The sequence below is a fragment of the Lycorma delicatula genome, chromosome 5 (genome assembly GCF_047948215.1).
Source record: "Lycorma delicatula isolate Av1 chromosome 5, ASM4794821v1, whole genome shotgun sequence".
In the NCBI taxonomy this organism is placed as follows: Eukaryota; Metazoa; Arthropoda; class Insecta; order Hemiptera; family Fulgoridae; genus Lycorma; species Lycorma delicatula.
Genome location: NC_134459.1, coordinates 90,033,746 through 90,048,598, shown reverse-complemented (window position 1 = coordinate 90,048,598; position 14,853 = coordinate 90,033,746). Strand labels below are relative to the sequence as shown.

Sequence of the window (14,853 nt, the reverse complement as noted above, 5' to 3'; positions counted from 1 at the left end):
AATTGATACAGATAAACTTCACTTTAAATTCATTATGAGGATTGAATTATAATCTATTTGATTATTTACGGCAATTAAGTTAATATTTTCTAAAAATATTAAGAGCATTTATATTAAAATTTATCTTTTTAGAGTTTTAATGAAAAAAATTACGAACTAAAACTGATATTGATGCTTTCTTTAATCGTCAAAGTTTAAAGTATTGTATATAATAAATTACAAGAGACATGCTTAAGAGGTTTGTCTAATGGGAATACTCTATAAAGAACGTTTGAAAAATACCAAATTAAATAACAATACGAAGTTTGCGTGCTTCCAGACTTTTTGTTTGAATTACGTGGTTGCTTTTAGGTAATGAAGAAAGTTTAAAATAACATTCATTAACTTCGTAAAGAATAGCATTTTATAAATTTACATCATTGGATTATTAGTATTCTGAACTGCTATTAAATAATCCTTAAATATTATGAGTGAAAATTCATATTATAAAACAACACTGTTTCCTAGCCTGCTACTTTTAAAATAATATAATAATCCTTTTACATAAATGTCAAAGGATTAATAAAAAAGGAAAGGAAATAATTAAATATCAAAAACATTTCTAAAAAAAAAAACTGTCACATTTTTACCTTTTCTCTATAATTATATTGATTGTTATGTATAATTTATACTTCCCTCCTTGAACTTTATTGGTTAATGCATTGTTTATCAAAATATTGTAGAAATATATTATTTCTGTTATAAATCTTTATCTTATTAAGGTACTGCGGTGTATAAGTATGATCGTGGTAAATCTTTATTAATGTTTTATAAAAATCTATTTAGATCATTGATTCTCAAGCTTTTTCGCCCACCGCCCACATTGAGTATCAAAAATATTCTAGCAACCCTCCAAAATTTTTAAACTTACCATCTATTAAAAATAATAATTGCAATTGTTGTTTTTAAGATGCGCTCTTAAAAACAGCATATAAACAGACCCTTTAATTTTCCATATTTATTTGTACCAATACGTTGCTTAAATCGGGAGATATGAAGCATTAAAGACAAAAGTGACCTTTTCTCTTTAAAGTGGAGTATTTCAGTTCAGAAAAATCGTAGAGAGACATACAGAAAGAAAAATTAAAGCTAATGTCTTAACCTTTTAAACGATTTTAATGCAGTTTACTGAAAAGTTTGTTTCCCCATGCGCTCGATCAAACATGAAGAAAAACTTTCAAATTTTTAAAAATTTTCTTTTCGCTGATTTTAATTTAATTTGATGATTTTTGAAATCTGAAATGTGCTGTCAAAAAGTAGAGTATTCAAGGTTTAATTTTTTCTTTATTCGTCTCTCTAAGCCTCTTGGTTGCAAAGTTTTGAACCCTGTATTCAAAGTACTTTGAATACAATCATTTTTACTCCATTGTACGAAGTAAAGGAAGTATTGTTGATTGCGAAAAATTTCAGTTTCCAGATTTCAACGGAAATATCCATTTTGACCATCCTTGAATTCATTTTGACTAGTTTCGGCGTGACATCTGTATGTGTGTATGTACGCATGTATCTCACATAACTCAAAAACGATTAGCCGTAGGATGTTAAAATTTTGGATTTGGAACTGTTGTAACATCTAGTTGTACACCTCCTCTTTTGATTGCAATCGACTGAACCAAAAGTGTCCAAAAAGGCCCAAAATCCAAATAATCTGGATTTTGGACTTTTTCTTAACTGCAGTAATAAGTTCTCATTGAGAGCTTTTCAACGATATGTCATAAGTGATACTTATTTTCATTGGTTCCAGAGTTATAGCCAAATAAACATTTAATTAATGAAATATTTGGATCTTAGGGGAAGGCACATCGGTTCGAAACAGACTTCATCTCTTTTTTTTAATTTTTTTTTCTTTTAATTTAAATATATTGATTTGTTAGTAATTATTAACCACTCATTGTAAAAAGAATTACGATAAATAATTCAAAAACAAAAAAAATAAATATGAAAAAATATTAAGTTTTTAATAAAATGAAATTTTATGTTCTTTTCATTTACAAAAAATGTGAAAATGTAATTTAATAGGCGTATAAGAAGTCATCATAAAATCTGATGTGTTGTCCACATCATACGATTTTTTATCATGAAATATACGTGTTCCTTTAATTTGTTATACTAGCGTGGTAGGTACTTAATTTTAGTTTGAAATATCAGGAAAGCATAATTTTTACTTTTTTTTTTAATCAGCCACGCCTTCCTAGATCGCCTGAACGCCCCCAAGTTTTTGTGAGTCTTCTACCGGTAGAGGCCTCTCTAGCGCCCACAATGGAGCGTTATCGCCCACTCTGAGAACGAATAATTTAGATGGATTAATATCGGTTTATAAACTTGAATAGGTTTAGCTTTTCACCGTACAATTAAGCACCTCTTTACAATACATGTTTAGCTATGTGTAGGTTTTTAGTAGTAGTATTAAGGACTGAAACCAGTTTTCACGTCGATGATTACGCATATATAACCTAAATAATAACAATAATAAAAAAAATGCATTCAAGTAACCTCAACATTCTCGAAAGAGGTAAAATCTGTAGTGAATAAAGTAAAAAAGTTACTGATAAGACAGTATGTAATTTTAAGTTTTTTGAATAAATTTGACTGTTTTAATTCCACCACTTAAATATTGTGTGTATATTTTACAATAACTGATTAAAAAATATATATCGGTTTTAATTGAATTTCTATATATTAAGTTAGTTCTGAGGCTGGCCTCAGGAGGTCTTCCTATCTTCAACTCTAGTGGAGGACACCGTTCAGTTGTCAGAGGATGTTGGGTCTGCTTGGATTATAAACATGGCGTTGGGAGTCGAAGACTCGTAACATGCACCGTTGTTCTGTAAGGGACCATGGATTCAGGATTTGGCCCGAGTGGACAAATTGAAGGCGGGCCAGGTCCTTGTGGAGCAGTCCACTGAACGTGATCTATCCGGAGGGGACAATGGATGTAAAATTGATGTGGATCGGACTGACTACGCTTTTTAGTGGTTGATTCGGCTGTTGGGGATTGCGAGTTGGCCTCGGTCATTTACAGGTCCGTACCGCAAGTGATGTAAGATAGGCAGGATCGAGTAGTCTGCTTTTGTGGGCCTTCGGGTCGGCTTGGGCAGATTCTGCGGCGTTCCGTGGAGTACGTGTGTAGGCGGGTGGAAAAGAAGCATTATATGTGTATTTCACGAGTACCATCGGCATCGTCGTTAAAGAGCAAGAAACCACCCGTGGGTCCGCTGACAACAACGGAGGTGGTTAGGACAGAAGGTAAGAGCTATACTGACCACCTTTGATCCGTCAAGGGGGCTGTGTCGCCGGGTGAGGTCGGTGTCTTCTCCGTACGACAGGGGTAGGGGGAGGACCTACATCTCCTGGTGTGAGCTGATAGTGGTGCGGCTGAACAACTGAGAAAGGATGTCGCCGAAAAAGTATAGGGTGCCACTACGGCTCTGACGGGAAGAGGCGGCGGAGGGTCCACGTTGTTGTTAAGGACATGGACGTACTCACTATGAAGAACGAGTTCCTAAAGGAACTTCGTCAGGTTTCAGGGACAAGCTTCTGTCCGATGGACGAATTCGAATTGGGTGGGTGGGTGGCCTGTCGGGTGATGAGGCGCACCTTTGATGACTTATGTTTTCGGTGCAGGAAGCCAGGTCACAGGGCAAAATTGTGTCTTGTACCAGATCGCAGCGGCCATTGCTTTACCTGTGGCGAACCTGGCCGCTTGCAAAAAGACTGTATGCAGGAGCCTCGGTGTCTCGCATGCAAATTGCATGGACATGCGCCTGGAGGCCATGGATGCAAGGGGATTTCGCCCACGTCATGAATCCGCTGAAGTTTCCACAACTAAGCTGCGGTGTCTGTAGGGGACAACCCCACAGCCTTACTGGGGGCGCCTTACCGAGGTTGTTTGAGACACCCGTCGGAGCTGAGTTATGTATGGGTAATTGCGGATCCGGCTCCGGGAGGTGAGGAGATTATAGACAAAAAAAAGTTAGTTCTTGAAGTAACTGACCTTTTTTTACTTTTGGAAAAATAAACAATTGAGTATGAGTAAGATTTCAATAGAAGTATAACGTTTGCAGAGCTCTGTAATTCTTTTCAAGCTGTCTTCATAAAAATTAATCGTACATTAAACTCAGCAGTCAGATGTTATAGAATTAAGTACTTTCAGTGTATTGTCATTTCGAGCATGATGAAAAGCATTAAGTGCTGCCAAAATCCCGGCGATACACAACCTGAAAAGTATTATTATAATATCAAAGGTGATGCTATGGAATTAAAAACAATAAAGTAACGATATAAACGTTCAAAAACGACAGAAGTTTGGTGGAAAGTGATCAAAGTTGTAGTTAATTGTTAAGAAGCTGAATGCTGACGTTAATGAAAAAATTCATTATCATTCATTCATAATGAAAAGAATTTATGAAAAATTACTCGTTACCGAACGATTTTCTTGGGTTTATAGAGTAGCATTTTAAGAGAATTTTTGAAAACACAATGAAACAAAGATATCGTCACAAATTTATGAATATCAATCCTAAATTCCTGAAAAGATGTTCGAAAAATGTTTTCAACAGTGTGAGAAAAGCGACTGGGTCCAAAGCCCAGATGTCGGATACTTTTTGAAAAGATTTTATGTCACGGTAATCATTGTATGAAGTATGTTATTCTCTTTGGTAATAATATAAAATAAAATAAACTATTTTACGCCACGTTTACAAATTTTTTCTAGATATTTGTACAATTTCAAACGAAAAATTCATTAGGTTTTTAGTTTCAGCAATAAACACATCTAGATATCTTTTTTTTAATACTGCAATAAATGTGATACATAATAAAATTAACTGTTAATGTTACTGTTTACAAACAGAGAAACATGCAGACAACATTGAACACTGCACAACTGAAATTAGAGTGTAATACAGGTGTGGTGGTAATAATAATAATAATAATAATACTCGTGACATACTTTATCAGTCATTGACTTCAAAGTAAATTTCAGTTCTAAATATAAATTAGATAGATTTTTAATAAGCCAATTGTACATATAATGTAAATTTTATTTAAGTTAAAATATTTGTAACTCTAGAAAGTTTTGTTTTCTATTTATTATTGCCGTTAATCGTTAATGTTCATTATGATACAGGTAATGTATTTATCTGTAGTAAGTTTTTGCCTGTACTGCATTTGTATTTACCTATATTTAGTTAATATATCACTCAAATAAAATCTTTATTACTTAAGAACTATCCTGCGGTGGTTTATATCACTTCTTTGATATTTTCAGAATAGGCAGAATTTTCCCGTTTTGAATACCGATAATAAGGCTAATTCCTCTCTATCGGATCCCGATATCAAATTGTGTCATTTTTTAGTAATTAATCTATAATAAAGATCTTTTAACTGATATAATTTATCGTAATAAAACTAAACTTTAAATAAAAAGTGTTAACTCACCGGGTTGGTCTAGTGGTGAACCCGTCTTCCCAAATCAGCTGATTTGGAAGTCGAGTGTTCTACCGTTCAAATCCCAGTTATTTTTACACGGATTTGAATACTAGATCGTGGATACCGGTGTTCTTTATTGGTTGGATTTCAATTAACCACTCATCTCAGGAATGGTCGAACTGAGGCTGTATAAGACTACACTTCATTTACACTCATACATATCATCCTCATTCATCCTCTGAAGTATTATCTGAAAGGTAATTCCTGGATGCTAAACAGGAAAAAAGAAAGATGCATCTTGGTTGCATCTTGTACCAGTGTACAGAATAATTATTCAGTTCTCATAGTAGACTCGTTCGATGAACATCGTCCTATATTAGAGTTCTGAATTATACTTCATAAAGTTCTAATTAGATTTTCTTAGCATAATGTTTTAAATAGAAAGAACTCGTTCGATATTGTATCGTCCTATTCAATTTATTATTTAGCATGTACGCAATGATGATGTTAACAGTTAATTATGTACGATTACATGTATACTAATTGTAATAACATTAATTGTATAAATAAAGTTCATGTTTTTTAAAAACAGAACTCGTTGAGTCACAAACTTAACTTAAATTAATATATGTCAGATAAGTTTATTTTTGCATGTATGATTTAAATATGTATTTGAAGCGAAACAAATAAATATTATGATGGCAAGTAGAAACATTTTTTAAGATGGGGATTTTACAGATATTGAAATTTTCCGTAAATGCTAACGTGGTACTATTAAATCTAATAATACTAATAATCTAATAATATGCCTATATGACTGATTATTCATTCATTTTGTATTTAATAAAGACTTTTACGGAATTATTTGAATTGTAGAGACTTTAAAAATTATATTTTTAAGTTACTTTGAAACTGATCAATTACTATTTTATTTTTGTAATAGCTAAATGTTTTTAATGGTTAGAGAAAAAAATTATCTATTTATAGAAGGGTGAAAATCTTTTTTAATTAATAGGCATTGCTAGTCTATTGTCAATAAAATCTGAACAAAAGAGAAATTTTTAAAAGTATACTTGTAAAATAAAGTTAGAGAATAAATTAATATTTGGTCTATTATTTATTATTATATTTTGGCATTATCTCCCGTTCATTTATGTTTTAAGTCCATTACATTCATACAATTTATAATCTCTCGCTCGTTCTAACATTCTCTCGCCATCTAAATTATTTACCTCAAGACTAGGTACCCGAGATTTTACTCTTGATTTCCTTTTTAATTGTTTTTATTTTTTCAAATTATTTTTATAATAATTATTTGCATTTTTCACCTTCTATTTTAATTCCTGACTTCGGTTGCGTACAAATAATTTCGAAGAGGTGTGTTTTTTAACGTAGTGGATAGGTAAATGTAAATTCAAAAACTGATTTGACTGCTACAGACAGATTGTAATATAAACATGATAGATAACTAAGAGCCAGATTAATAAAGGAAAATCTTTTTGTCATCTACAGGCTCAGATTAGAAAAATTATTCGATTTAAAACAATAATCTTGAAGATACAAAGAAATTAATTTTTTTGTTATTATTATTTACTCTTTGAAAATAGATTTTAGAGAAGATTTTCAAGGTAAAAAAGAAAATTAATTTAAAAAAACTGTCACTTGAATATTTGAAATTTAAGTCGGGAATTCTGTCCTTTTCTGGTGAAAGTAGTTTATTTCTAGAAATTTATTAGTAAAATATTTTAGTGTAAAAGCATTAAAACAATTACAAATTCAAGTAGCTTTCGTAGGAATCATTTAACAATTTTTTCCCCAATTACCCTTTGTGTAATAGATAAGAATTGGTACGTGGAGGCATGTCGGATGATTTAGTAAATGTGGTAATATGATTCATTCTTTTTTTTTAAGTTTTCTTATTTTTTTCTTTGATTTGTAAGTAACTTATTGAAATATTATTGTTGCTGAGAATAATCATTACAGAATGAACAGTAATTTTTTCATAAATTCATTTATTTATTAATTTATGAAAAAAAAAATAAATAAAAAAGTTAATTTATGAAACGATTAAAGGGGAGAAAATGGTAATTCTTTACCAAATTTATATATACATATTTTTTGAGTCTATATGTCTAAAAAATAACTAGTGACCCAGTAAACCACTTTTATACAACGTGGATTTTATGTAGAACCATTGCATCCATTCCACTGAAAAAAAATACCTATGATAGTGCGTACTAGAAAAATCTAGTTACATTTTTATTTTATTTTCCGCTATCAATTTTGTTTTTGGGAGATAAAAAAGTAATAAATAAATTATTTAAAAAAAAAGATAATACTGACGAAAAGTTTTGTACATAGATCAGGATATTTTTTAATTTTTATTTTCTAAAATTATAATTTTATATAATGATAACTAGCCGGTCAGGGCTTACTTCTCTCGCCCAACCGCGCCCTCTGGAGCACCGACGCGTTCATTATTTATGGTTGTGAGAAACTTTTGCGTTTATATGCTCGTTCAGCCTTTAAACTCGATCTCTTTCCTCTTTGGTTTCTTGTTTTCGTGAAATTCGGCTACGCTTAACGGTACTTAATGATCATCCTAGATCCGATCTATTCGTAGAGGAAATAATGAAAAAGATTTAAAAAACCACATGGAATAAAGAAGAAAAATGAATAATGGAAGGGGACGTTATGTATAAAAAAGGAAAAAAAAGAGGAAATGTCGAAGAAGAAAATATACAGACTTAAAAAATACTTGAAAAAAACTAAATTATAAAAGGCAGAATAGTAATAACTATAGTAGTGTGAATATTAAATATTTTACAGATTTGAATGGTTTGATGCAGCTCTCCAAGATTCCCTACCTAGTGCCAGTCGTTTCATTTTGGTATAACCCTTACATCCCTAACAATGTTTTTTACATATTCCAAACGTTGCCTGTCTGTTCAATTTTTCCCATCTACCTGTCCCTACAATATCAAAGCAACTACCCCAGGATGTCTTAATATGTGGTCTATAAGTCTGTCTCTTCTTTTAACTATATTTTTCCAAATGCTTCTTTCTTCATCAGTTTGCCGCAACACCTCTTCATTTGTCACTTTATCCACCCATCTGATTTTTAACATTCTTTTATAACACCACATCTCAAAAGATTCTAATCTTTTCTTCTCAGGAACTCCGATCGTCCAAGTTTCACTTCCATGTAAAGCTACGCTCCAAACATATACTTTCAAAAATTTTTTACTGACGCTTAAATTAATTTTTGACGTAAACAAATTAAATTTCTGACTGAAGGGTCGTTTTGCCTGTGCTATTCGGCATTTTATATCGCTCCTGCTTCGTCCATCTTTAATAATTCTACTTCCCAAATAATAGAATTCTTCTACCTCCATAATCTTTTCTCTTCCTATCTTTATATTCAGTGGTCCATCTTCGTTATTTCTACTACATTTCATTAATTTTTTTTTGTTCTTGTTTATTTTCATGTGGTAGTTCTTGCGCAGGACTTCATCCATACTGTTAATTATTTCTTCTAAATCTTTTTTACTTTCAGTTAGAATTACTATATCATCAGCAAATCGTAGCATCTTCATCTTTTCATCTTGCACTGTTACTCCGGATCTAAATTGTTCTTTTACATAATTAACTGTTAGTTCTATGTAAAGATTAAAAAGTAATAGGGATAGGGAACATCCTTGTTGGATTCCCTTTTTTAATACGGCTTCTTTCTTATATTCTTCGATTATTGCTGGTGCAGTTTGATTCCTGTAAAAATGTTAGCAATTGATCTTTTATCTCTATACTTTGACCCTAAATTTTTAAAAATATTGAACATTTTATTCCAGTCTACGTTATCAAATGCCTTTTCTAAGTCTATAAATACTATGTGTGTTAGTTTGTTTTTCTTTAATATTCTTTCTACTATTAATTTGAGCGCAAAAATTACTTCCCTTATTCCTATACTTTTCCTAAAACCAAATTGGTCTTCTCCTAATACTTATTCCACACTTCTCTCAAATTCTGTACAGAATTCTAGTTAAGATTTTTATGCGTGAGTAGTTAAGCTAATTGTTCTGTATTCTTCACAGCTTTCTTTGGTATAATGACAATAACACTCTTTTTGAAGTCTGACAGAATTTCCCCTTTTTCGTAAATATTACATATCAGTTTGTATAATCCATCTTTTCTTTTCTTTTTCCTGTTTAGCCTCCGGTAATTACCTTTCAGATAATATTTCAGAAGATGAATGAGGATGAAATGTATGAATGTAAATGAAGTGTAGTCTTGTACAGTCTCAGTTCTACCATTCCTGAAATGTGTGGTTAATTGAAACCCAACCACCAAAGAACACCGGTATCCACGATCTAGAATTCAAATCTGTGTAAAGATAACTGGGACTTGAACGCTGGAACTCTCCACTTCCAAATCAGCTGATCTGGGAAGACGCGTTCATCACTATACCAACCCGGTGGGTTTGTGTAATCTATCTATCGCTTCCTCATCTGCACTGCACAGTAATTCTGCAGGTATCCTGTATTTTACAGATATTCATTAAATAAAAAAGAATTAATCACTTCACTTCAATATATTTCTGTTGCCATTATGATAAAAATGTAATGGAAAAAAAAAATTAATTTTTGTTTCTTTAATGAATATTTTTAATTCACAACTTCGCCCCCAAGGAGGCTGGATGCTCGATCTAAAATTTAAAACCTTCTCTGGGATAACACGAATGTATCCTGAAAATTTGAAAGCAACGGTCGGTTGGTTCTCGCGTGATGCTGTTACAAACAGAAAAAACAGACAATCTTTCGCATTTATACTAATATGTGTAATGTTTAATTATAAAATGAATAAAATTGTTATAATAAAATTGATAAACGTTTCTCATTACTTCATAACGAGCATGAGGATATGAGGATGCATGAGCATAATGCGCATAATGTCGGTATACCGACATTCCTCGGATAACCTCCATTACCCAATAGAGAATCCTCGAATTAAAATCTGAAAAAAACATTGTATACTATAGTTGCATCTCTTTTCATTCTTTTAATTTTTATTCCGCCTTCCAAAATCTATTGTTAAAGGTATCTTCAACGAGAAAATTATATATAATTGGTGATTTGTTATTTACAAGGGGGTTTGGAAGTTCAAAATTGAAATAAATTTGAACGTTTGATTTTATTTTAAGACCTTGAAATTTTTCGTTAAGGTGAATCTTCAGCGAGTAAATCGTAAAAAAACTGCACTAAAATTTTTATTGTTTGCTGATGGAATAAACGTTGAAACGTTAAAAATTACAGTTGCAAAAAATATTTTTCCTCATAAGAAGCGGGGAGTTTCACTACAAATACTTAAAGTTAAGGTATTAAACAGAGTTAAGTTTAAGATAAGTAGTTAAGCTTTATTCCAAATCAGCTGATTTGGAAGTCGAGAGTTCCAGCGTTCAAGTCCTTGTAAAGCCAGATATTTTTACACGGATTTGAATACTAAGATCGTGGATACCGGTGTTCTTTGGTGGTTGGGTTTCAATTAACCACACATCTCAGGAATGGTCGAACTGAGAATGTACAAGACTACACTTCATTTACACTCATACATATCATCCTCATTCATCCTCTGAAGTATTATCTAAACGGTAGTTACCGGAGGCTAAACAGGAAAAAGAAAGTAAGTTAAGATTTATTCAAAGAAGATAATAATTTTATTTAGCAAGTTCCATTTAAATCAGTTCGGCCGAATCTGTGTAATATTTGTATAAAAAATTGTAGACTAATTTGAAAAGAAATAATCTAATTTAATTATGAATTAAACCAAAAGAGAAATTATACAGAGAATTTTACAGGTAAAAACGTTTATTTTATATTTCAATAAATTTTAAAATTATAAGTCTTGTTTCCTGAAAAACTATACATTTTTCTTTATTTAGCATAACGAAACGTGGTAAAATTTTAATGACATTTTCGCATTATAATTTGTTTTTCAAGAATATCTATTGAAAGCTAATATAAAATCACACCTTTGTTAGTAATATGTCAGGTTATAATCAGTGAAACGTTTAAGATTTTCGTGTACGACATCTAGATATGTTGTTAATGGCGCTGTTTAAGGTGGGAAGGTTTTACAAAATGTATGTTTCGTGGTTTTTTTTTAAGTTTATTACGAGTCCAGAAGTTGTATAATTTTGTTGTTTTATGTAATTTTGTATTTGCAAGTGTACTAAAATGAGAAGCTGTAAATCGTGTAATTATTTGTTAAATGAATCTTTCTTTTTATGCAATTGTTGTATAACGTGTTTTTACACATTTAGAGGGTTTTTTAATGTTTTATTTAATGATAGTTTTGCGTATGTATGGGCATGATTTGGTTTTTAAGAACAAATCGTTAACTTACTTTGTTAACGGGCTTATCTTCACTTTTAAGATGTCAGAATGGTGCTTCTTAAATATACAGAATCGTTTTTAATTATTATTAAACGAGTTCATTCGCGTAACGAAATGTGATGGCAACTTTTTAAAATATAAATACAAATTTTAACGACTTACTTCGAAACTTGCGGACAATGTAATCAATTACTTGGAAAAATTTTTGACAGATTTGTTCTTCCAAAAGATGTTTTAGAAGGTAATACGGACACTTTGTTGGTGGAGTTCTGTGGTACTCCAATAAATATTTGTGTTTATCATTTTAATGCTATCCACTGACGAAGGAGGCGTACGTTTGTCTCCTTAACGTCTAATTGAAATTGAGCGGTTAAACATTTTTTAAATATAAACCATAAATTAATACATCAGACTATATTTAGCTACAATGCGTTTTTATTTATTCCCGTACAAATATTCTATTATAAGTTGTTCGGATATAAATTACTTTTAAAATCCTGTAGGTGACTCTTAATTTTCATCATATCTTGGTAAATTTTTCTGATAGGTTAATATCAAGAACATCCAAATACACCGCGAAATGCACTTTATTTAAGCTCAGAAAATCTGGGAAATATGACAAAACTTATTAAGTGATTCCATACATAAATAGAATTTAATCCCAATAGTCGTGTATTGTGATAAAAATTATACGTAGTTATTTCTCATTTTTTTCTAACGGTACTTTTAGAAAATGATAATTATAAAATGACTTTGATTGAATGTGTATCGTCTGATATCTGGGTATGTTTTTATTTATTTTTGAATCCTTACTTAACTTTTTTCTTGCTTTATGATTATTTATAAATGTCGTCTTTTAGCATATTTTGATATACTCAAAGTTTTGTAAACATTGATAAGTTTTTTATTAAATTTTAAACCTATTGCTACCTGCACTTGTAATTTTTGTTTAAGATTAGGTTATTACGTTCTATAAACTGAAAAAATTATTTATTAATATTTAAAACTGGACCTTTCAGGAATATGTCATGCACTTCTTTCTTTATGTTTACATGTAGAATTCTAAAATATATATTATGAAATGGTAAATGGCAAATAATTATAAACTAAAAAAAAATTTTTGTTTTCAATTAAAAAAAAAAATTGTTACGATAATACATAACAAGATAATTTTTTAACATTTATTTTAAGAATAGACCACAAAGGACTCTGTTGATTCTTAAAACGACTTGAAATAATGGGATAATATGGTTTATCGACACATTTAAGTAAATAATTATATACGTATTTTCAATGATATTTACGGATTAAGAAAAATACTTGTAATTTTGGCTGATTCCAACTTCAGTTAAAAAAAAAAAAAAAAAAAAAAAAAAAAAAAAAAAAAAAAAAAAAAATATATATATATATATATATAATAGTATATATACACACGAGTATTTTAATACTGTTTAATTTTATTTGTACATATTTCACATATTCGAAATATAAAAATTGTTGAATAAAAATACAATTTCTAGAGGTTTTTATTTTATTTTAACATTATTACATTTTTAAAATTTTAAACGAAGTCTATATCGGTCTTTGGAAAAAATTGGGGTTTACCTTGGTTGGGTTGGTATACCATAAGTTATTGAAAATCAATTTTTAAATATTTTAAGCTTAAAAGTGTTTAATTTGAAAAATATCTTTTTAATATTGGGTAAAAAAATGATAACGGCGAATTACATAAATTTAAATAGAAAAAAAATTTATCATGTTTTAAAAATTTAACATTAAAATAAAATCCTAAAAAAAAAAATAATAATATGAATTTACCAGCCATGTCCCGTATCCGATGGAGGGCATTTTAATTCCGTTCTGGAATACCTGCATGGTGCTATTTGTTCGAGAGCAATGTGTCGACTGAGTTCGACTCGTAGAAGAAACGTGACAACCCATTACAATTTCCACTGTTTCTCCGCTTTCACATACCCTACCTAAAACTAATATAACGGGCGTACGTGAAGCCTGGCGTGGATTTGTGTACTGTACGGTAGCTATTGGTTTCCAATGTAATAACATTCACTTTATGACCTCTTTAATCCTTTTCATATTAATTTATTGTTAGAAGAAGAAAAAGGATTCAGGCGATTAAACGATGAATAAATGAATGAATGCAGTTGAAGGAGTATCAGTATCTAATTCTTTGCTAATAATCCATAATATTTTATTGTAATTCTACTGTCGAAATTTAATGTTAATACAAATTCACTATTTATTTATTTTTTTTGTATACGAATAAAACTTAACTTTTTTTCTTTAATAAATAATTTCAATAAATGTTATCATTTCCATATCACAAAAAAATTGGTGTTAAAACTGCTTCTAATATTGTTGTTAAGCTTTGGTGATCTGCAAGAACCGGTTTATTAAAAGTGGATTTGATATGTGACATATTATCTTTGAGAAATTCCCAAGTGTTAAGAAACCATAAAGTTGAAGTTTACCACTCTAACCGGAATTTAACAACCAGTATTTAGTTCAGATATTAATAATTCTTTTTTACTAAAATAATTTTCCAGATATTTGTAGTAATATAATATAGGGAAAATATTAGGAGCAAACTCAAAACGCTGAGAAGTTTTTTTTTTTGTAGTTTTTATCAGGTGGAAAATCAGAATGTAAGTTACTAAATTTGGTTTCTTCTGGTAAAAACTTTAGTGAAACTGTTATTTTAATATTAAATTTGCTAATTGTTTTCTATAAGTATGATTGCCACTGTTATATCAAGCACTCGCTACATTTTAACCCTTATTTTATCCCTGAGTTTAGTTAAATGGAATAAAATATACTTAATTTTTCTGTTCAGTGTAACATTTTTAACAGGTTGAATTTCATATATGTATGAATACATACATACATGTAGTTAGTAATGGAACATTACATCTATCTACAAGTGATTTTGTCACTGACATCACTCGTAATGAAGTGTGAGTGAGGGTACTAATCACCT

The 14,853-nt window shown here is 30.4% G+C and overlaps 1 protein-coding gene across 1 annotated transcript in view; it reads right to left on the bottom strand.

Annotated features, from left to right (window-relative positions):
* Nucleotides 1-13,809, bottom strand: part of LOC142325186 (1,5-anhydro-D-fructose reductase-like) — a 52,109-nt gene extending 38,300 nt beyond the window's left edge. The window contains exon 1 of the mRNA XM_075366617.1: nt 13,677-13,809. Within this exon, the coding sequence (XP_075222732.1) occupies nt 13,677-13,799 (123 nt within the window). The 5' untranslated portion in view covers nt 13,800-13,809. The remainder of the gene's footprint in view (nt 1-13,676) is intronic.
* Between the last annotated feature and the right edge of the window lie 1,044 nt (nt 13,810-14,853).